The 19,940-nt window shown below is 51.9% G+C and overlaps 5 protein-coding genes and 1 non-coding gene across 10 annotated transcripts in view; 5 read left to right on the top strand and 1 right to left on the bottom strand.

Annotated features, from left to right (window-relative positions):
- Positions 1-73: 73 nt before the first annotated feature.
- Positions 74-3,368, top strand: LOC144066032 (uncharacterized). Its single transcript, XM_077589332.1, has 4 exons — positions 74-296; positions 605-1,969; positions 2,066-2,164; positions 2,235-3,368. The coding sequence occupies exons 2-4, from the start codon at positions 627-629 to the stop codon at positions 2,860-2,862; spliced, it is 2,070 nt and encodes a 689-aa protein (XP_077445458.1). The 5' UTR covers positions 74-296; positions 605-626; the 3' UTR covers positions 2,863-3,368.
- Positions 3,310-7,301, bottom strand: LOC144066033 (uncharacterized). Of its 3 annotated transcripts, none has more exons than XM_077589334.1 (4): positions 7,149-7,301; positions 6,385-6,531; positions 5,089-6,078; positions 3,311-4,444 (listed from the first exon to the last, which is right to left on the bottom strand). In XM_077589334.1, exons 2-4 carry the CDS (start codon positions 6,499-6,501, stop codon positions 4,397-4,399), a joined length of 1,155 nt encoding a protein of 384 aa, XP_077445460.1. In that variant the 5' UTR covers positions 6,502-6,531; positions 7,149-7,301; the 3' UTR covers positions 3,311-4,396. The 3 variants fall into 3 exon arrangements, with proteins under 3 accessions (XP_077445459.1, XP_077445460.1, XP_077445461.1); XM_077589335.1 differs by lacking the exon at positions 7,149-7,301 and adding an exon at positions 6,882-7,030; XM_077589333.1 differs by lacking the exon at positions 7,149-7,301 and having other exon boundaries at positions 3,310-4,444; positions 6,385-6,783.
- Positions 7,302-8,100: 799 nt separating this feature from the next.
- trnag-ucc (transfer RNA glycine (anticodon UCC)) lies at positions 8,101-8,172 on the top strand. The gene has a single exon. It is a non-coding gene; the product is annotated as a tRNA-Gly (tRNA).
- A 228-nt stretch (positions 8,173-8,400) lies between these two features.
- LOC144065809 (uncharacterized) lies at positions 8,401-11,163 on the top strand. The gene is made up of 3 exons (XM_077588935.1): positions 8,401-8,814; positions 9,674-9,985; positions 10,172-11,163. Exons 1-3 carry the CDS (start codon positions 8,680-8,682, stop codon positions 10,310-10,312), a joined length of 588 nt encoding a protein of 195 aa, XP_077445061.1. The 5' UTR covers positions 8,401-8,679; the 3' UTR covers positions 10,313-11,163.
- Positions 11,164-11,397: 234 nt separating this feature from the next.
- Positions 11,398-18,205, top strand: LOC144066046 (uncharacterized). Of its 3 annotated transcripts, none has more exons than XM_077589355.1 (9): positions 11,398-11,582; positions 12,538-12,647; positions 12,711-12,795; positions 12,896-12,998; positions 13,079-13,171; positions 13,819-14,804; positions 15,280-16,064; positions 16,133-16,336; positions 17,317-18,205. In XM_077589355.1, the coding sequence occupies exons 1-9, from the start codon at positions 11,410-11,412 to the stop codon at positions 17,607-17,609; spliced, it is 2,832 nt and encodes a 943-aa protein (XP_077445481.1). In that variant the 5' UTR covers positions 11,398-11,409; the 3' UTR covers positions 17,610-18,205. The 3 variants fall into 3 exon arrangements, with proteins under 3 accessions (XP_077445481.1, XP_077445479.1, XP_077445482.1); XM_077589353.1 differs by having other exon boundaries at positions 15,256-16,064; XM_077589356.1 differs by lacking the exon at positions 11,398-11,582 and having other exon boundaries at positions 12,610-12,647; positions 12,711-12,817; positions 15,256-16,064.
- A 399-nt stretch (positions 18,206-18,604) lies between these two features.
- The window catches only part of mfsd8 (major facilitator superfamily domain containing 8), a 4,461-nt gene continuing 3,125 nt past the window's right edge, over positions 18,605-19,940 (top strand). Inside the window, exons 1-4 of the mRNA XM_077589359.1 lie at positions 18,605-18,960; positions 19,046-19,128; positions 19,467-19,751; positions 19,838-19,940. The exon at positions 19,838-19,940 is cut by the window's right edge and continues 11 nt beyond it. Of these exons, the coding sequence (XP_077445485.1) occupies positions 18,902-18,960; positions 19,046-19,128; positions 19,467-19,751; positions 19,838-19,940 (530 nt within the window). The 5' untranslated portion in view covers positions 18,605-18,901. The remainder of the gene's footprint in view (positions 18,961-19,045; positions 19,129-19,466; positions 19,752-19,837) is intronic.

Here is a 19,940-nt window from a genome sequence, read left to right as displayed (position 1 = left end):
TTTGCATTTCCCCTTCTACTTCTACTCATTCCAGTCCGCTAAGGGGCGCTAAAGCATGTTGTTGTTGACATCCGGGTATTTAGTCTGTTACTTTTGGCCGCTATTGATGACGTATGGCGAAGAAGCTACTCGGCTACCCGGTGCAGCTAAGCTACAACAAGTCACTCCTATTTTGACGGGATGGACCCTTTTACCTGCGCAATTCGGTGAAAGTGGATGAGCCGTAAAGTCCAATTCAGATTTTGACGGTAACGTGAAAGGCCACTGAAAATTTGACGTTTTGGAACAGCGTCCAGGTACGGAAGCTAGCTTCTTTAGCATACTAACGCATTGCTTTCACGTTAAACGTGCGTGAAGGGCAATTATTACATGTCAAAGGATATGTTATTGAGACCAATGTTTGTAACATCAAGAAATAATTCATAAATTGTTAATAGCATCATTTTTATATTTACAATGACAAATTTAGCTTTCAAAATCATGCACTTTCGGTTTGACTCTGCGCTAGGCAACGTTTCCAACAATACAACCGCTCTTAAAACCTAAATGAAACATTTAGCACGTTTGCTCTTTTGTTTTGATGACAATGCTAATTTGGTGACAGACGCCCACCCCGTCGTGGGACCATGTTTGACTCCAAATGTCCCATCTGCCTGGACCGCTTCAAGAACATGGCCTACTTGAACAGCTGCCGGCACCGCTTCTGCTCGGGGTGCATCCAGGAGTGGTCCCACACCAAGGCCGAGTGCCCCCTCTGCAAGCAGCCCTTTGCCTCCATCCTGCAGTCGGACGACGGTCAGAAGAACAAGACGTGCGAGGAGGTCAAGGCGGCGCCCGTCGAATTGCGGCGCACTCGCTGGAGTCGGCGGAAAGCAGAGAGGGACGCCCTTCGCGTGACGGAGGAGTGCGACGGCGGCGGCGGCGACGATTGGGCGCCGCGGGAGTTCGCCGCCCGACTGGCCGCCAGGCTGAGGACGCAGCGGGAAGGCTCGGAGCCGCGGCGCCTAAGCGCGAGCGAGACGTTGGCCTTCCGCCGCGGCCTCTACCTCAACGGAATCCGCGCGCACCTGGTGCCCGGCGTGGGACCGGCCTCGCCCCCGCGCGACGTGACGGCCGACGGCTTCCGTAGCGACCCAGCCCCGCTGGACCGACTGCGGACTTGGCTGCGACGTGAGCTGACGGTGCTGTTGGGGCCTCGGGGCGGCGGGCCGGGGGCCAGCTTTCACCGACTCGTGATCAGGCGGCTGGTCCGCCACGGCTTGGAGGACGGCGGCGGAGACGCCGGAGACGCGGCAGACGCCGAGGAAGAGCTACGCTCGGTGCTGTCGACGCGAACCCACCATTTCCTGCACGAGCTGCGCTGCTTCGCCCGCTCGCCGCTCAGCATGGACGAGTACGACCTTCGGGTCCAGTACCACCCGCCCGCCGGCGACCCTGACCCCGACCCGCCCCCCGGCGAGGAGCCGCCGGGGCCATCTAACGCATCGGCTCCGACGTCGGAGCCCCCCAGCCCCGTCCAGGGGGAGGATGAAACCGATTGTGTGATCGTGGGCTACAAAAAACCGCTGGCCGAGCGCACGCCGGAACTGGTCCATCTCTCGTCCGATTCGGAATCCCCCTCGCCGCTGGCCCCTCCCTCCGACGCCTGCCCGGAGACGGAGGCCCCGCCTACATCTGATAAGACAACGAAGAAGAAGAGGATGAAGATGAGCCCCAAGCGCTTGGCCACGCCCAGCCCCGAGCCCGCCCCCGACAGCCTTTTGAACTCCAGCTGGGTATTATCCTCGTCTCCGTCCCCGTCTCCATCGCCGTACTCCGTCCACTCCTGCTCGCCGCCACCGTCCCACCTATGGCCGCCGTACCCCGGCGACGAAAAGCCCCGCGGGAAGATGAAGTCCAAGAGCCGACACCTGAAGCGCGACGGCGACGCCAAGCGGCGAGGGAGGGGCCGCGACAAGAAAAGCCAAAGGTGAGGGCGACCTGTACTTCTAAAAAGGCAACAAACCATCTCGAAAAATGAGTCGAGTAAGTATTAAAAAACGTAACACCGTTTTCCATCCCGCAGCGCAGGAAAACATCGACGCCCCCGCAGTCCCAGCGTGGAAATCGTGTACGAGGGCGCCGCCCCGTCCAAGCGCCGGCGCGAGACGCAGCCACGCGACAGGTACAAAATTGACAACGTCAAGACTACGTTGCGGCGGCGTGGCTAACCTTTCCCCACGCTCGCGTGGCAGGTTGCCGATCATCATCACGCTGGACAGCGACAGCGACGACGACGACGACAGAGGCTTATCAAACGAAACCCCGAAGCGGGTAGAGAGCGTCTCTCCACCGCTGGACGTTCAAGAACCTCACGCAAGCGACACGGGAAGCGACCGTAGCTCGCCGCTCCTTTGCTCACCCTCGTCGTGGCCTTGCGAGGTGGCAGCGGAGCGGGACGACGGAGCCGTATCAAATGAAACCCCGAACCGAGTAGAGGGCGTCTCTCCGCCGCTGGACGTTCAAGAACCTCATGCCAGCGACACGGGAAGCGACCGTAGCTCGCCGCTCCTTTGCTCACCCTCGTCGTGGCTTCGCGAGGCGGCGGCGGCGGGGGACGACGGCCTTTCGGACGAACCCCGAACGAGCTCCACCCGGGTCGCGAGGACCCCGTCGCCGCTCGACCTTCAGGTAAGCGAGAGCGGCGGCGACTCGGCGGCGAATCCAATTGGACAAAGCCCCCCGCCGCCGCCCCCCCACCTTGAGGAATCCGACCCGGGGGGAGAAGAAAGGTTTTCCCTGCTCAACTGCTTGATTCAAGTAGACACGGCAACAGGAAGTGAACCCAGCGCCCCGCCCTCCCCCTCGCTCTTGGTCACATGACCCGCATGGTGCATTTTTTCCCCCCCTTTTTGACTTTGTAAGTGCTGTTGCCCCAGCAACACTGTTCCATTGTTGTGCGCTTCGCTCTCATGCCACTGGAGGGTGCTATATTTCTAAAAAGGAAAAAATGTTGCTGTTTTTAACTCATTCACTGACAGTCACATCAGACCCAGTTGGCATGAAGTAACATTTCACTGCCAATGAGGGCGCTAGACGTTCAGTCTAATTTGATTGGCAGCCCTCCCAGTCAAATCGGATTGGACGTCTAGCACCATCAATGGGAGCTAGCAGTTTTGCGTCATTTAAAAGTACAACTTTGAATACACATTTTACATTTTGGCTCATATGCCATCATCAGTTGCGGACGCCAGGTTTGTAATTGGTGTCATGGTTTTATATTTGTACATGAAAAGAAACAAAATGTGAGTAAAAACGAAACATTCCAATAAAAATAAAGAAAAACACACTCTGTTTACAGCCCCGAATAAAACACTCAAGTTTTTCAATTCTTAGTATTGAACTCATTGCCTGCCATTTACAACAATAGACATCCACGTCAATGCTCGGCGCCAAAGACGGGACTAGACGTCCATTCCGACAGGTTCATGCTGTCGATCTGTGGGAGGGGGGGGTCTCATCAAAGCGGGTCACTGTCGCCATGTTGGCGAACCCCTACGACGATAAAAACCTTGAGGCGTTTTTGAAATGTGTCCGTCATTGTGTGGAAGCATTTGGCCGCCACGCCCACACCGGAGCGCATCAGTGCGGTCCATTGTTAGCAGTCGCTAAGCAACAAGGCGCTCTGTTGTCAAGGACGACCGGGCGTTCTGCCGAACGCACGCAGTATGATGCAATCGGCTCGGCGCAACATCCCTCGTCATTTGGCCGTCGCCGGCCGTCGTTTTGTGGCCCTTGTAGTCCTCCTGAGGACACTTGTAGTCATTCCACACGCCCGACGCCCAATCGGGAGTCGGCGACGGTTCGGGAAAATGCCTCGTCCTCTGATCGACGAAATCTGTGCAGCACTCGGTGTCCAAAAATGACAAAGCGACCGACCGTAAAGTCCTTTTTTTTAATCCAACACCCGAAAAAAATGCAGAAAAAGACAGATTTTTTCCCATTAAAATTCCAGGCTCAGGTTTTAAATGTGCAATCATTTCAACGAAGTTTCTGCTTCCCTCTAGCGGTACAAGGAAGAATAATCGACGAAAGTACAAGTCCGATTGAACGCTAAGATACTGCATTGGTTTTAGAGGTTCCATTTTTACATCATTTTCCATGCCTTAACGTATGAAAAATATTTCTACACTGCACATGTTAGCGTTCTCGCACCACGCTAACTTAGGGTTAGCTTTCCGCGCCGGATACCAAAACATTAGCCTCGTATATTCCGTGTTTACCGAGCCTGAATTTGAAATGCCCCAAAAAATCTGTCGTTTTTTTTCCCGTTTGAGTTTAAAACAAACGATAGTCTCTTTGTCGTTTTCGTTATTCATACACGGATTCGCCGTCAGTCCGTTGGCCGCTCGCAGTTTTAGAAGAACCATCGGAAGGCCTCGCCGGTCGGGACGGAAGGCGGTCTCTACAAATGTAAACAAAAGACACCGTTAAATCTCCTGACCGCACACCCTCGCCGTATCTTCATTCGCGCTCGCGCCGCGGCTCCAATTAGCGTCTAATTGACGAAGATTAGCCTAATGTGCTAGCACGTGCGCGTCCCGATGTCGCGGGGCGCGCGCTAATTAGCTCCGGTTCGTGGCGACTCGCGGGGGGGGGGGAAGTGAGGACGAACAAGTCCGGCCGACGCCACTCGTTAATTGAGACGTGCGCAAACTTTGGCCCGCCGAGTGGGCGGGGCTAAAGCAGCTCAAAAAAGGAAGACCTTATTTCATTATAAGGCCTTTTTTTTCTTCCCTTTTTGGGTCACTTTCTGTCCAAAACATTCCGTCATTTTAAAGTGGCTTGCTGTAGTATTTCATAGCACCTTTAATACTCTAAGAGTCAGAGATTCAAATTAATTTGGCATTAAATCCTGCCCAGAGAGACGTGTCGTTATTTTTTTTTCTTTTAGCTCCAAAGGACAATCGGGAGCGCCGAAGCCGCCCCCCGCAAGGAATCGAACCCTTCGCCTCGGAACGGCGAGCCGCGGCGCTAACGGCTCAGCTAAAGACGGGCGAATGGATGGGCAATTTAACTTTGGTGTGGGGAAAAGGGTCTTTGTCTCACCTCGATGGTGGCACCCCCGCCGCCCCCCGGCTTCTTCTTGAGCTCCTCGCACTTCCTGAACTTGCAGATCTGGTGGCCGGTCTTCCTGTTGCGGCAGGACGAGCACACGCCGCAGTTGATGAGCCGCCGGCACGGCCCGCACACGCCGCAGCGCTTGCGCTTCCTCTTGGACGAGGACGACGACGAGGACGAGGGCGGCGAGAGGACGGCGCCCCCCGCCGCCACCCCCGACGACGAGGGCGACGACGAGGAGGGGCAGGGCGAGGAACCGGCGTGCTGCTGGCAGTCCGCGGGCCCCCGCTGGCCGCCCGTCATCTGGAAGGCGCTGCCGGCGTCGGGCATCCCGCCCGCCGTGGACCCCATGGCCATCACGATGACGCCCGGGGGTAGGCCCAGCCCCCCCAGGAAGCCGCTCCCCAGAACCCCGCCCCCGTTGCAGTTGCCCCCCTCCGATAGGCCCATCACGTCCGGGTGGCCGTGTCCTTGCTTGCCCGCGCCGCAGTCGCCCCCGCCGCCGCCGCCGTAGCCGGCCGGCAAGAAGTTGGCGTTGCTGGGCGCCATGGGGTGGTGGTGCGCCGCTTGGGCCACGGGGAGCGAGGCGGGCGACTGCTTGTCGGTCCGTCCCCCGTCGTCGGACCCGCCGCCCTGGTGCATGCCGCCGCCCCCGCCGCCGTGCGGGTGCGAGGGCGTGACGTGCGCGGGGGTGGCCGGGTGGTGGCGGTGGTGCGCGGAGGCCGGTTTGGGTCGGCCCCAGAAGACGGCCGCCGGGTGGTTGACGTTGTCGTGGCAGCCCCACGGCGCCGTGGCCATGGCGCCCAGTCGGGTGGCGCTCGGCGGGAAGATGGGCGCCGCCGCCGCCAAGCGCGCCGCCAGCTTGGCCGACTGCGGGAAGTTGCCCACGTCCACGTTGGTCTTGTAGAAACTGGCGATGGACGAGCGGTAGCGGTCCATCTCGCTGCTGTAGTCCAACATGGGCGCCAGCGTGGAGACCTGTCGGGGGGCACGGAGGGGGGCGGAGTGAAAAAAGACCATCGCAAATAGCGTTACCGTTTTGGTTTAAACGGTTACGGCCCCTTTTCATTGGCAGTCCGGTCGTGCCATCAGTGCTAGCGGATAAGTTTACGAGAAAGTGACTGAAAAATGTTTTTGGAAGTATGGTGGGCTGAGGGGCCACAAAGCTTCCGCGGAAATTGCGAGCACCGAAAACTTGGTGCCCAATTCACAACGTCAAGTTTACTATTTAGTCGACTCGCCGTAGTTGAACTCCAGCCCCGGTACGGAGCGGTTCCGACTCACCTGGCCTTGCCCGCCGTAACCGTGGTGATTGGGGTGATGGTGCGAGGAGGCGGAGCTTCGCTGGAGCACGGACGACAGGTCGCTCTCCACGCACACGCCGCTCGTCATGCCCGACATGGCCGCCGCCCGTGCCTTTTGTTTACTTTCCTGCCAGGGGGGGAAAAACACACAAACTACGCTGACTTCCCGTGACCTCTGACCCGCGGCGAACGCTCCACAGCGCTCCCTGGAGGCGGGACTAATTATCCGCTCGGCCTGACAGAAGGTCAAGAGGAAAGCCATCTCCCAGGCGGCACATTAACGCCCCCCGCCGCCGCCCCCCCCTTCCCGCCGCCTCCTTCACGCCGCCTCCCCCTCGTCCCGCAGGCGCAGCGGGAGGAAGACGAGGGGGAGGCGGGGGTGTGGGGGGGGCGCCAAGGCGGCTCGTAAAAAGCTAAATAGCGTGAAGGCGGCATGCGGCGGTCAGAGGCGGAACGTGAGGAGATGAGGCTACTCACCGGGCCCGCCAGGAGGAGAAGCGCGAGAGGACGACCGTCTGGGAATTAGCCCGCCACGGATCATGGCTGGCGGGGAAGGAGATGGAGGAGGAGGCGGTGGGGGGGTGGGTGGGGAGGGGGTGCAGGTGGAGGGTGGCGGGTGGGGGGGGCGGGAGCACCGGGAGGGATTTGTCGGTCTGTCAGCGGCGGGGAAGGGATGGCGGGGTATGGGGCGGAAGGGGTGGGGGGCGGGGGTGATGGATAATGGGAGGGGGGGCGTATAATCACCTGGGCTTGGCACAAGCGAGCTCGCGCGAGGCAGGAAGAAGGAGTTCAATTAGCAGGTGGCGTGGAGGCAGCGAGAGACCCTGCAGGGGGGGAGGGGGCGATGAATAATGGCGGAGGTTATGAACGAATACGTGCGTCGTCCTCACGACGCGGCGGAGGGGAGGGGGACGGGGGGGCCGGGGGGGGGGGGCTCGTTGGCAGGCTGATGCTCGCTGACAGGAAGGGGGAGGGGAAGCGCGTGTCGGCTCGTGCCCTCCGCTGCGTCTGGCGCCACCCGTGGCCGCGCGCCGCGTGGCGTCTGATTGGCGCCCGGGGAGGAAGAGGAGGCGGTAAAGTGTAAAGATGATTGGCGGCTCGCCAGGAAGCCGTGTCATGCACACACACACGCTCGCACACACTCACACACACACATTCTCGCACACACACACACGCCAGAGTCGTCTTGATGATTACGCGGCTTCCTTGGAGCGAGGTCAGAGGTCAGGCCGTGGTGTATCGACTCGGGTGGGCCGGTGACCTTTGACCTCTTCCCTAACAAATGCGCTCATAACAATAGGAGCTTCATGAAATACCGCCGTCTGGCGGACAACAGTGGAAAGTGCAAATGTATGGGGAACAAATGGCTCCTCCTCCATTACATTTAGCAGACAAAGAAAAATACAATATTTGCATGTAATTAAATATTATGTGGGAAAAATATAGGAATGAAAAAATAAACGCGAGAATGATTTTGGATGACAACACACATTTATCAGTGCTACACGTCCAATCTATTTCAAGTGGAAGAGTTGGCAGCAATGTTTATCATTAGACAAGACCAATCCAATCCACGTGAGGAGGCCTCCCAGTTTAAATGTTTTGGACGTCCATTACCGTCAATCGTCAATTATAGTTCCATAAAATTCCTGGTTTGTATGTGCTGTAATATCTTCTGAAGGGCATTAAACATAAGGCGTTGGTGGTGTAGTGGTTAACATAGCTGCCTTCCAAGCAGTTGTCCCGGGTTCGATTCCCGGCTAACGCACATAGTGTTTTTGTTTTTATTCATTAAATGAATATTTTAATTAAAGATTGATTCTTTGCTCATTTTTGCAACTGTAGCTAATCCAGAGACTAACAATCATTTCGTGGAGTGGACATTTTCTAACGTGTATTGATAATTCAGCTATAATATTGCATTCTCAAAAAATATATATAAACAGTATAAAGGGGTCCAAAATACGCTCATTCTCAGATTTGGATCTGCTTGGACCACCTTCAGCGGCGCAAAACCACGCCAATGCATGTTTGGCATAGCTCCCCGGGTGGGTGGGGGGTCTTTCGGGGAAAAAAAAGAAGGTCCCCCCCGAAATACCCTCCCTGGCCACCGGTACTCGCCGGAACAAATTAGCGTCCACCGCGGGGACACGGATCCTGACACGCGTTTTTCGTCCCCCCCTGCCCACCCCCTCTCCCCCCGGCGGCCAGATTGCCGAAACGGAGAAACTCGCAGCGATCGCGACTCGATTAAGCGTCGAGTGACAAGCGCGGAATGGCCGAGCAGCAGGACGAGCAGGGGGAGATGAGCTCCCCCGACACGCCGGTGCCTGATTCCTCGGCCACGGGGAGAGCGTTGAACCTCGCCCGGCTTCTGCACTACGAATCCAGCCGCTTGCTCGAGTTATACGTGAGTTTCCGCTTTTGGATTTGCTCCAACGATACACAAGTGCTATTTATTGAACGGTAGATTTGCTCTCTGCGGTGCATCGCGGTTTGATAAACGATCATCTCGATGAGATAGGCCGCACCTTTTGTTGCCTTGACAACAAGACCTCAATATGTATGTTCATAGTGTATATACGTATCATCATTGAATTACATTGAGGAAACGTCAATGTAAATAAATACATAAATTAATTAATTGTGTTTTTTGGGAAATTCTGAAAACAAAACAAAATAATATTGAGGTTTTTTTTAATTAAAAGATGCAAAATAACTATTTATATCATATTTAGCATTATTTAATTGGCAAACAGTGACAAACAGTTACACAATAAAATAATTGTGATTATTTTTAAATTCAGAAAACAAAAAAATATTATTGAGGTTTTTTTTTAAATTAAAAGATGCAAAATAATTATTTATATCATATTTAGCATTATTTAATTGCCAAACAGTGACCGTCTAACACCATCATTGGCAACCAAGTAGTTCTGTGAGTGGTTAAATGCATGCGGTTTTTAATAGTGTGATATGGGGGAATAAAATAAAATATTATGATTTGTAATGCCATTCACAGTGGAGACATCCGAGAGGGAGGGCAGGAAAGACCAGGGTAGGACTAGGCATAGTCAGTATGTACTTTATAATTTTGGGAAAGAGTTAAGGTGCTGGGTCCGTTAAGTAATACACGTCCAGCGCATACTTGCATGCAGGCATTAATCAGACTAAAAGCAAGTGTTTATTTTCCCTCCAAGTCTCCGCTCTCCCTAATGGATTGCGTATTTTTGTTCCCCGATTCATCTCCCGATCGATACGACTCGCAGACGGAGCAGGAGAGCTTCCTGTCCGAGCGTCCCCCCGAGGTGGACCGCCTGGTGTCCCTGGGCGCCGGCGACGAAGAGCCCGACGCGGAGGGGCGAGTGCGCCTACTGCACGCCGCCTTGCGCCGCTGCCTGGGCCTGCTGCACTGCGCTATCGCCCGGGCCGAAGAGGAGTGGGGCGAGCTGGGGGGCGACTACGAGTTGCTGCGACGCAACGTCCGAGTCCGCTTGGAGCATTTGCTCCACAGCACCAAAGATCTTCTGGAGACGGACGACGACAAGCTAGAAGTCAGCCCGGACTTCCACGGCCGTGAGGTGTTGTAGTCTGACCGTCTTTGATTTTTTTTTAACTTACTATAAAATACGGTACATGCACAATGAAAACCGTGACGTTGCTAACTTGACTAGCTTTCCGCTATATCTCGGTGTTTGTAAACAAAGAAAAATCGCATTCCCCGTTGTAACGGTTCTTTTGTCCTGTCTGGGCTAACTTTTGGCTAGGAAACTGATGGTGGCGGGGGGTCTTTCCAACTGAAGATTTGGACGCATCTGGTTCTCCAGGAGCTGGTCCACTGGGCCCAGCACGTCTCGCAGGCCCTCCACGTCCTTCACACGCAGCGGCAAGAAACACGGGACGTCTAAAGCGGCAAAACACTGGATGAACTCGCTCCATACTAATCACCAAAGAGCAGCATTTGGACAGCGACCATCCCTTTATTTATATACATTCATATTAGAGGTGAGACTTTAACGCATTATGTACAATCAGCAATATTCTGCTACACTGATTAAACTGACGGACACTTTAGCTTAGTTGATGTCTACAGAAATAGCTAAATTAAATTAGCGCGTTTCACATGAAAAAGATGCCACTGTTTATAAATACATAGCTATTTATTTTTCATAAATTACCCAAATACCAGCTAATGAGTTCATTTATGAAAATAGTCTGCCTGTGGATGCTCATCTTTTATGCCATTGACGGCGCTAGACAATTTGGGCCTACCTAAAAGCTCAGTTAGTTATTATTTTTATTCCTATTTAACATATTTAACATTATTCCTGGAGCTCGTGGTCAAAGGTCGCTGTCCAAATGCTGCGGTATGCCTCACTGCTTTACTAACTACTGTAAGCTCTTTTAATAAGGCTCGGCTTTGTCCGTCCGGTATTTCCTCCGCACGTGCTAGAATGATCTCTAGTTGGCCAGCGTTTGCCGTGAGCCTCGTGCGCACTCATCGTTTTTTTTTCCCTTTGTGTGTGATATTTATTAGAACATATTTAACACTAATTGCTAGAAGTAGCCAAAAATACCCGACTGACAAACTGTGACTGTTTTGATTCCAAATAGGACGGACTTGATATGATGTTCTACTTGAATGTGCTGCTATATTATTTAAAACAACAGAGGTTTCCTAACCTCAGGGGCCGGGGGGGCCGAAATGGGTCGTGTTTTCAGGGGGTGGCGATAAATAAATCACAAATGATACACTGTTTATTTTTCTTGTTTGTTTCATAGGTTGAAATGAAGCAGTTTAATTAAATCTCAAAGTACAGTAGCACATCTCCTTTTGAATGTAATCTCAAGTTATGTGACGTTATGTTATGGAATGGCTCTGACACAAAATGGCCGTCAAGTGGTTGACAAACAGTCACCCCAGTTCAATGGGCATGTAATATATCTACGCGGGAAAATGCCCCGTTTCAGCAAATGAGGCAACCCCCGAAAGGATGCGGTGCACATGCGCAGTGGGCTCCCCTCCCCACCGGGAAGGAACGCGTCCGCGGACGTGAGGGAAGCCAGGCAAGCACTGGCAGTCCTAATGGCGGAGAATGTGCGCTCGCCTTTCGACTACCGGGAGCCCCCGACACTCGATAGCGACGGTGATGGCAGCAAGCCGCCGCCGTCGCGGGGGTAAGTGGACGTCCCCGGGACCGATATTTCTTCCGTAGCGCTCCTCAATTCAAGCGGGCTTTGTTAGCATGCTTCTGGCCGCGCGTTTACGCTACCCTCCAACCCCCCATTTTCATGGGGGTTTTGGTGACAAAAGGACACATTCAGTTTTTTCGGGGGCTCTGTTTATGAGCCGGGAGGGTCGTCCTGGACTTAGGCGTCGGTGGGTGCCTCTTCTCGGGCAGAGCGGTGCTCCTCGGTCCGGTTCGCCTTGATGTTTTGACGAGACGGGGAAGCTAATTGTTTAGCCGCAGCGTTAGCATTCATTAAGAGGAGTCCGTAGGGAAACATCAACCAAACTTGTGTATTCGAGATGATATGGATGCCAAAAAGGCTTAAAACCCCCCAAAAATTCCATATGAAAAAAAAGATATCACATTTAAATGATGTCTCAAAATGGCTGACGTCAGCTTTCAATTACTGAATGAATAAATATAAGCAACCGTCTGGAACCGTCAGTCAATGTTTTAGTTTAGTTATTGTGACATTTAAATAACACAACAACGACATTGTAATATAATGAGAATAAAGTTGTAACATAAGAACGCAGTAATTGACCCTTTATAGTATTTGACGTCATTTTGACATCTTAAATTTATAATTTTAATTGAAAATGTTTAAAGTGCATCTTATTTCTACATTAATAAATTAATACACGGATTAATAACAACAAGTATATGTAATTACATATGAGCCCACCTATGTGTTTATGTAGGCTATACCAAATGTCAATACTATTGTTTTTTTATTTTTAAAGCACCCCAAAATAATCACTTGCCGTATCAAAGGTTGAAAATAGAGGCACTTTAAATGAAAACATATACATGTCTGCTTGATACATTTTTTTAAAAGTGTCAAAAATCACCCAAGGAAACACTATGATATTAAAGCCATGTTTTTTTTGGGGTCATTGCAGCCGGGTGTGTGGGAGAAAGCGCAAGGGCACGCCGGTGAAGGTGTGCGACCGGGCGTACGTGACCGAAGATGAGGAGGAGGAGAGCATGTCTGAGCACAGCTACAGCCCTGGTCAGCACGCAACCATATTTTATATTATAAATATTGAAATTGAACGCCATCTTCATCATTCAGGTGACGGCCAATACCCAGAGGGCGGCGAGGATGGCCTCCATCCGCCGGGGAGTCCCTACTACATAACGGATCCCGCTCAGCTCTGGTAAGGAGGCCTCGTTACCAGGGTAACTACGCAGACTCCGCCACCGTCCTTCCCGAGGTCGACCCGACGCTCACCCGACTTTTCGCTTCTCTTCCGCCAGCGTGCCGGAGCTGGGCGAGGAAGGAGCCGGCGGCGTTCGGGGACCGGTGCTTTTCCACCCGCCTCCCAACTGCAGGATACGCGAGGTGCACTGCGGGACTCAGGTAGAGTCGACGTCCAATCGGTCCACGTCTGGCGCCGTCGTACGGCGGCCGGTGAGTTGACGGCGGTGGCCTGGACTCAGGTGCGGTTGGTGGTCATAGCGATCCGAGACATCGCCAAGGGGGAGGAGATCACCGTGGACTACAGCTTGACGGACTGGGGCGACAATGCTATGGTAAGTCGTTAGGAACATCATTACTACCGTATGTACTCGCGTATAAGCCGCCCCTGCAAAACAGAAAATAACCAAAAAATAGTAAATGTTACTTTGTACTGGTGAGAAATAAGTCTTATGCAGTCATAATTTTTTTGTGTTACAAATACGGCTTATATACGGGAAAATCGGCTATTTTAGTGCTCACCCGTGTCAAAGTGGCGGCCCGGGGGCCAAATCTGGCCCAGCGCATCATTTTGTGGGGCCCGGGAAAGTCAATCAAGAGTGCCGACTTTCTGTTTTAAGATCAAATTAAAATGAAGAGTATAGATGTATATTACATTTCCTGATTTTCCCCCTTTTAAATCAATAATTGTCATTTTTTAATCCATTTTTTTCCGTTTTTAGTTCAAAAATCATTTTGTAAAATCTAAAAATATATTTAAAAAGCTAAAATAAACATTGTTTTAGATCACTATAAAAACGGAATATTCAGGGCTTTTAATCCAGTTCTTTTAATCAATTTCAAAAAATTAAAAAAATATTATATTTAAAATAGTCCGGCCCACGTGAAATCGAGTTGACGTTAACGCGGCCCGCGAACCAACCCGAGTCTGACACCCCTGCTTTAGAGGCTAACGTTTTGGCCCTCGTGGCGCCCCCCACAGGACGAGGAGGGCGGCCCCCACCCGCTGTCCCTCTCCGTTTCGGATTACCTGACACCCTCCTGGTCGCTGTCGCCCTCGTCCTCGCCGCTCACCCACTCCGAGCCCAGCGACTCGGACCGGGAGGAGGACGAAGAGGAGGAAGAGGACGATGAGGACGAGGAGGAGGAAGAGGAGGAGGAGGAAGAAATGGAGGAGATGCGAGGTCGGCTGCTTCGGCGCCGCAAGAAGCGCAAGATCGCCACGGCGGTCGGCGCCAAGAAGAAGGCCCCGCCCGCTTCCTCCCGGGGACCGGGACGCCCTTGCTCGTCCTTCTCGACGCCGCCCGCCCGGCCCGAACCGCCGCCGACGACCGCCAACGTCGCCGTGAACATGGGCGGCGCCCCGGTGAGCCGTCGTCAGCATTGCCCGTACTGCGGGCGCCACTATCGCTCTTTAGCGCGCCACCTGGAGAAGCATCACGCCAACCAGCCCGAGGTGCGCTCGGCCATGGAGCTGGCGCAGCTCTGCGCGCAGTCCAACGGCAACCCCACGCCCGCCTCGGGGGCCCACGGTCATTCCTTCGCCGTCCCGCAGACGTCGGCGCCGTCTCCCTCGCTCTTTGCCAGGGAGCGCGACCTGCCGGGCACCCGCTCGGGCGCCGTTTCTTTTTCCCTCAACCTGTCGCCCCCCGCTCAGAAGAAGCCGAGGGCCGGCTCGCCGCCGCAGGCGCCACCGCCGAGCGCCAAGCGCGCCGCCCCTCCCACGGCGGCGGGGCGGGTCAAGAGCCCCACGCCGCCTCCTGCGACTTCTCCTCCCAGGAGAGGTCGCAGGCTGAAGAGGGAGAAGCTGGAAGAGCAGCAAAAGGCGGAAGTGGATAGAGTCCAAGAGGATCTGGCTCCGCCTCCCACGCCGGAGCCCAACATCGATCCGGAAGAAGATTTAGATCTGAGCGCCGACGTTGACGGCGATTGCGACACGGCAGAGGACAAAAATGGCGAGCCAGCCAGGTTGGTCAAATAATGTATATTCAACTTTATTTATATATATATATATATATATATATATATATATATATATATATATATATATATATATATATATATATATATATATATATATATATGTATGTATATGTACATACACACATACATACGTACACACGTACACACGTACACACCTCCACACACCTCCACACACATACACACGCATACACACGCATACACACACACATACACACACATACACACACACACATATACACGTATACACACACATACATACACACACACACACACACACACACATATATATGTATATCTGTGTGTGTGTGTATATATATGTGTGTGTGTGTGTATATATATGTGTGTGTGTGTATGTATATATATATATATATATATATATATATATATATAAAATATAATATATAATATAATTGGCCTAATGCTGACACCACAAAAGCCTGGATTTGTGTTCTCCCGCCAGGCCACGGCGTCACCACATGTCCCCGCTGCTGTCGTCCCTGTCGTCGCTGGTGGCGTACGTCCAGCAGCAGCAGCACGCCGCCTTCCTGTCGCTGGGGCGCACGCGCTCGGCCGAGTCCTGGCGCCAACTGTGCCACGCCAGCCTCTCGCTACTCATCCTCTTCAACCGCCACCGCGAGTGCGAGGTGGCCAAGTTGACCATCCAGGACTACCACAAGCGCGCCTTGGCCAAGGAAGGCCCCCCCACGGGCGCCGAGGCCGCCCTGTCGCCCTTCGAACGCAAGGTCCTCTGCCACCTGCCGCGGGTGGGCGTGACGGGGAAGCGCGGCCGCGTGCAGCCCCTCATCCTGCCGCCCAACTGCGAGTCCTGCATCGACCAGCTGCTGCAAACCGCCGCCGAGGCCGGCGTGGACCCCGAGAGCCCCTACGTCTTCTCCCGCCCCTACCACTCGCCCGCCACCCCGCTGCGGGGAACGGACCTTTTGAGGAACCTGGCCCGGGCCAGCGGCGTCAAGAACCCCGGGGCCATCACGGGGACGCGGGTCCGCCGGCAAGTGGCCATCCTGGCGCAGCTCCTTCTCCTGGACGAGGGCGCGCCTCAAGGCGGCGCCGTCAAGCGCTTGGAGATCTTCCTGGAGACGGAGTTCCACGTGACGCAGAACTGCTCCACCATCCCCCGGGACGCCGCCTTGATGGGGCGGGTGGCCCGCGTGGTCCTGTACGGCGAGAAGGAGGGCGTGCTCTTCCGCGGCATGAGCCTGCAGCACATCTGCCTGGAGTTGGACGGTAAGTCGATGCGGACGCCGGGCGACGTGCACGCGTGGACGCCCTTTCAAATCTTTGGTCTCGCGCAGTCATGTCCGGCAACTCCCTCGACTCCTTCTCGGAAAACTCGGAGGCGGAGATCTTGAAGGAGGAGGTGCCGGAGAAAGTGGAGGTGGTCGTGAAGAAAAAAGGACCCGGTAGACCGCCGAAGAAAAAGAGGGGCGGGCCTACCGTGCCAGTCACCCCGTCGGGCGCCGGTGGCCCCAAAAAGAGGTCGCTAACTCCCAAATCAGGTAGCTCCTCCCCTTCTGCTTTATTATCTTGAGATCTTCTATGTCAGGGGTAGGGAACCTATGGCTCGGGAGCCATATGTGGCTCTTTCCATGGGTGCATATGGCTCTCCACTAACCTGTGAGGTAAAATATGGAAATCACTGGTGAGAGAGCTGAGTCCCGAATGCACTGCAATGCGGGTTGGTTCATGGGCCGCTTTAACGTCAACTTGATTTCACGTGGGCCGGACCATTTTAGATATAATATTTAGATTTTTTTTTTTAATAAATGGATTAAAAGCCCTGAATATTCAATTTTTTATAGGTCTAAAACAATGTTTATTTTAGCTTTTTTTAAATATATTTTTAGATTTTACAAAATGATTTTTGAACTAAAACACAGAAAAAATGGATTAAAAAATGACAATTATTGATTTAAAAGGGGGAAAATCAGGAAATGTAATATACATCTATAATCTTCATTTGAATTTGATCCTAAAACAGAAAGTCGGCACTCATCATTGACTTTCCCGGGCCACACAAAATGATGCGGCGGGCCAGATTTGGCCCCCGGGCCACCACTTTGACACATGTGCTAATATGAGCGTCACAGTGGCGTTGACACTACCTCTACCACCACTTTAATCATAATTTTGTTTTTTATGACTCTTCTGCATGCATGAGATTATTGATACTGATTCATTAGCAACAGCATAACAATGTTGTCAAAAGAATTCAGAGACTTTTTGTCATTTAAAAGTGGTGAAATGACCCAAAAAAATCACACTTCATGTATTTTTACTTCAATTCTGAGAATGGCTTTCAAGAAATAACATTAGAAAATATCAATTGTTTATGGCTCTCTCTGTGAAAAAGGTTCCCGACCCCTGTTCTATGTCATCCTCTACAAGTTATTGTCCCACTTGGTTTTTTTTTGCCACCATTTTCAAAGAGTTTCCAATCCGTTTGAAAAACAAACAAACAATATTTCCCTTCCGACAGGGAAGCGCGGCGTGCTGAAGCGCCCCTGGTCGGAGGCCGAGCGCGTCGCCGTGGAGACGCACCTGAAGCGTAACCTAGCCGAGCTGCGCGTGCCCGCCAAGGCGGACTGCGAGCGCTGCCTGGAGCTCTGCCCGCTGCTCGTCAGCAATCAACGGGACTGGCGCTCCATCAAATTCTACGTGCACAACCGCATCCAGCTGCTGAAAAAGCAGGTCCTGCGGGAGAGCGCCGCCTTGGCCGCTGCGGCCGCCGCCGCCGCCGCCACCACCGCCGTCACCGCGGCCGTCTGCTGAAGTGGCGGTTAAGGTAAGCGAGACTCTTTGGGTGTAGTATAAAGATGGCTGTCATCGGCGTACAAGTCACAAACACACACGAAAAAAAGCCAAAGACTTTTGGGTGTGGGAAATGTGCCATCTGGACTAAGTGCACATATCGTAGCATAACATGGGAGCCATTTTGATGACCAAACGTGAATGTTCAAACTTGTCATTCTGTCCTTTTAAAGCCTGTTTTCAGTATGACAACAACAACAAAAAATCTGACTTTTTGCTCGTGTTGAGCCGTTAGCGTTTTTGAAAACATAAACAATTTTACCTGACAGTGGTTGAGAATCGCTGCTTTAAAGGCCCAGGCGTAAACTGATTGATGTATAATGTGTGTTGACGTATTAGTATTATTATTATTATTATTTTATATATATATAAAAGTTTAACCGTGACATTAAGCGTGTCATGGGGTCGACAAACCTCTTGAGAGGTTACTGATATTCAGCCGACAAATCTTGTAATTATTCTACAGTTGTGATCCTGACGTTTTTGTCTTTTCTGTACATATTTTGCTGTAGATATTATCTGTATTAAAGTCAATGACTGTTTTTTTTTTAAACCTGGTTTTGATGTGAGTTTTTGGGTACAGTTTCATAACAGGAAGGTCAAGTTATGTGTTGGTTATTCACCGTGATTAAAGGAATCGTCTTTTTTATTTTTATTCACCCATTTTTAATGCGTAATTTCATGAAATGTTTACATTTCTTTCTACTGTGAATGTCTTCCTATCTTGGTTTTATCGGTTCATTTAAATAATGTGAATTACAATATTAAGTTTACCAGATGCCCTTTCAAAATAAAATTAAATAGGCCTGCCAATGCTGACAAATTTTAACGGAAAAATACTGTTCAATCCCACTTTTATGAAAGAGTCGTAATAATATTATTTATATCTAACATTAATAACCAAATCATTTTGTCTTAAAAAAGTGCGTCTTATTTTGAAGTCTTGTCGGACGTGTCGTCGATATTTAAGTGCGAAGGAAATGTCAAAGTTGCTTCCACAGTAGTGCCAGAGTCCAACTTTACTTCTTTATGGGCATTTTGTTATGCACGAAGTAAAATATGTGGATTTTTGACTCGAGTTAACACTATGTGTGGAATTTGTCACTCGAACAAACTCGTCGAGTTGACTGTCGTCGCGTTAATTATTAGCTGTAGTGGCTAACTGAACAGCTAGCCTGCTAGTTAGCGTCCTGTAGCTTTGCGTTCGTGTGTAAGCTAGTTGTTATATTTCTTAATTGCAATTTAGAGGGAAAATGTCTGAGACTGTAGAACCAGATGAAAGCACCCCTTTAATCCCAGGCGAACCAAGCAGGTGAGTGCATTTAAACCGTCAAAGCAGTGTTTGATATGTGTTCCGAACAATTTAAACAAACTTTATTGAAATGTCCTTCGTGCAGTGATGACGTCCTTGATGACGATTACCAGAATCGATGGAGATCCATTCGGGTCATGTATTTTACTATGTTTCTCAGCAGCGTTGGTGAGAAAATGTTTATTCTGTTGGATATTCACATTTTGTATACGTACAGTGTATTTGACAAACAAAGCGTCACACTGCATCGAATCGAGGTGGCGATTTGTCGCCGCCTTGCGGACACAATGCAAAAATGACAGAAATACTGTTTTGAGCAATACAGTGCAACAGACTGATATAACAAAAATAATTAAGGTGTCGCGCTGTATTAGGCGTGGCAAAATACATATCACAATGATATAGTGCAATGTACAAATAAGAGTGTTTGCATAAGAATTGAATTCAGATTCAAAATTGATAACGATGACTTTTTGGTCTGATTTTTTTTTCCCAATTGTGTCTAGGTTTCACGATCGTCATCACGTCACTGTGGCCGTACTTGCAAAAGTCTGACGACAGCGCGGACGCCACCTTCCTGGGCTGGGTGGTGGCGGCCTACAGTCTCGGCCAGATGGCGGCGTCACCCCTCTTCGGCCTGTGGTCCAATCACCGACCTCGCAGAGAGCCGCTGGTGTGCTCCATCGTCATCAACCTGTCGGCCAATATCTACTACGCCTACGCCTCCCTGCCGACGACCGGGGACAAGTACCACATATTAATTTCTCGTGCCTTCGTGGGCTTCGGCGCAGGTTGTCGCCGTCGTCGCGGGATGATGATGTCATTTTCCTTCGAGTGGCTCGGCGGTTTTATTTTAACGCCCGTCCAATCGTGGCAGGTAACGTCGCCGTGGTGAGGTCGTACGTCGCTGAGGCTACGTCGCTAAAGGAGCGGACCAACGCTATGGCCAACATGAGTGCCTGTCAGGCCTTGGGGTTCAT

The sequence above is a fragment of the Stigmatopora argus genome, chromosome 20, assembly GCF_051989625.1.
Source record: "Stigmatopora argus isolate UIUO_Sarg chromosome 20, RoL_Sarg_1.0, whole genome shotgun sequence".
NCBI classification, from domain to species: Eukaryota; Metazoa; Chordata; class Actinopteri; order Syngnathiformes; family Syngnathidae; genus Stigmatopora; species Stigmatopora argus.
Note: the sequence above shows the minus strand (reverse complement) of the source record. Positions and strands in the feature narration are given on the sequence as shown.

Excerpts from the sequence above, each read along its gene's own strand:
- LOC144066046 (XM_077589353.1), top strand. The coding sequence starts at position 11,410 with ATGCGCAGTGGGCTCCCCTCCCCACCGGGAAGGAACGCGTCCGCGGAC. Across the intron at positions 11,583-12,537 it reads AAGCCGCCGCCGTCGCGGGG|CCGGGTGTGTGGGAGAAAGC; the intron begins GTAAGTGGACGT and ends GGGTCATTGCAG. Across the intron at positions 13,172-13,818 it reads ACTGGGGCGACAATGCTATG|GACGAGGAGGGCGGCCCCCA; the intron begins GTAAGTCGTTAG and ends CGCCCCCCACAG.
- LOC144066033 (XM_077589333.1), bottom strand. The coding sequence starts at position 6,666 with ATGGCTTTCCTCTTGACCTTCTGTCAGGCCGAGCGGATAATTAGTCCC. Across the intron at positions 6,079-6,384 it reads GTTACGGCGGGCAAGGCCAG|GTCTCCACGCTGGCGCCCAT; the intron begins GTGAGTCGGAAC and ends GCCCCCCGACAG. Across the intron at positions 4,445-5,088 it reads GCGGGGGTGCCACCATCGAG|AGACCGCCTTCCGTCCCGAC; the intron begins GTGAGACAAAGA and ends TTACATTTGTAG.
- LOC144065809 (XM_077588935.1), top strand. The coding sequence starts at position 8,680 with ATGGCCGAGCAGCAGGACGAGCAGGGGGAGATGAGCTCCCCCGACACG. Across the intron at positions 8,815-9,673 it reads GCCGCTTGCTCGAGTTATAC|ACGGAGCAGGAGAGCTTCCT; the intron begins GTGAGTTTCCGC and ends TACGACTCGCAG. Across the intron at positions 9,986-10,171 it reads CGGACTTCCACGGCCGTGAG|GAAACTGATGGTGGCGGGGG; the intron begins GTGTTGTAGTCT and ends ACTTTTGGCTAG.
- LOC144066032 (XM_077589332.1), top strand. The coding sequence starts at position 627 with ATGTTTGACTCCAAATGTCCCATCTGCCTGGACCGCTTCAAGAACATG. Across the intron at positions 1,970-2,065 it reads CGCGACAAGAAAAGCCAAAG|CGCAGGAAAACATCGACGCC; the intron begins GTGAGGGCGACC and ends TCCATCCCGCAG. Across the intron at positions 2,165-2,234 it reads GAGACGCAGCCACGCGACAG|GTTGCCGATCATCATCACGC; the intron begins GTACAAAATTGA and ends CTCGCGTGGCAG.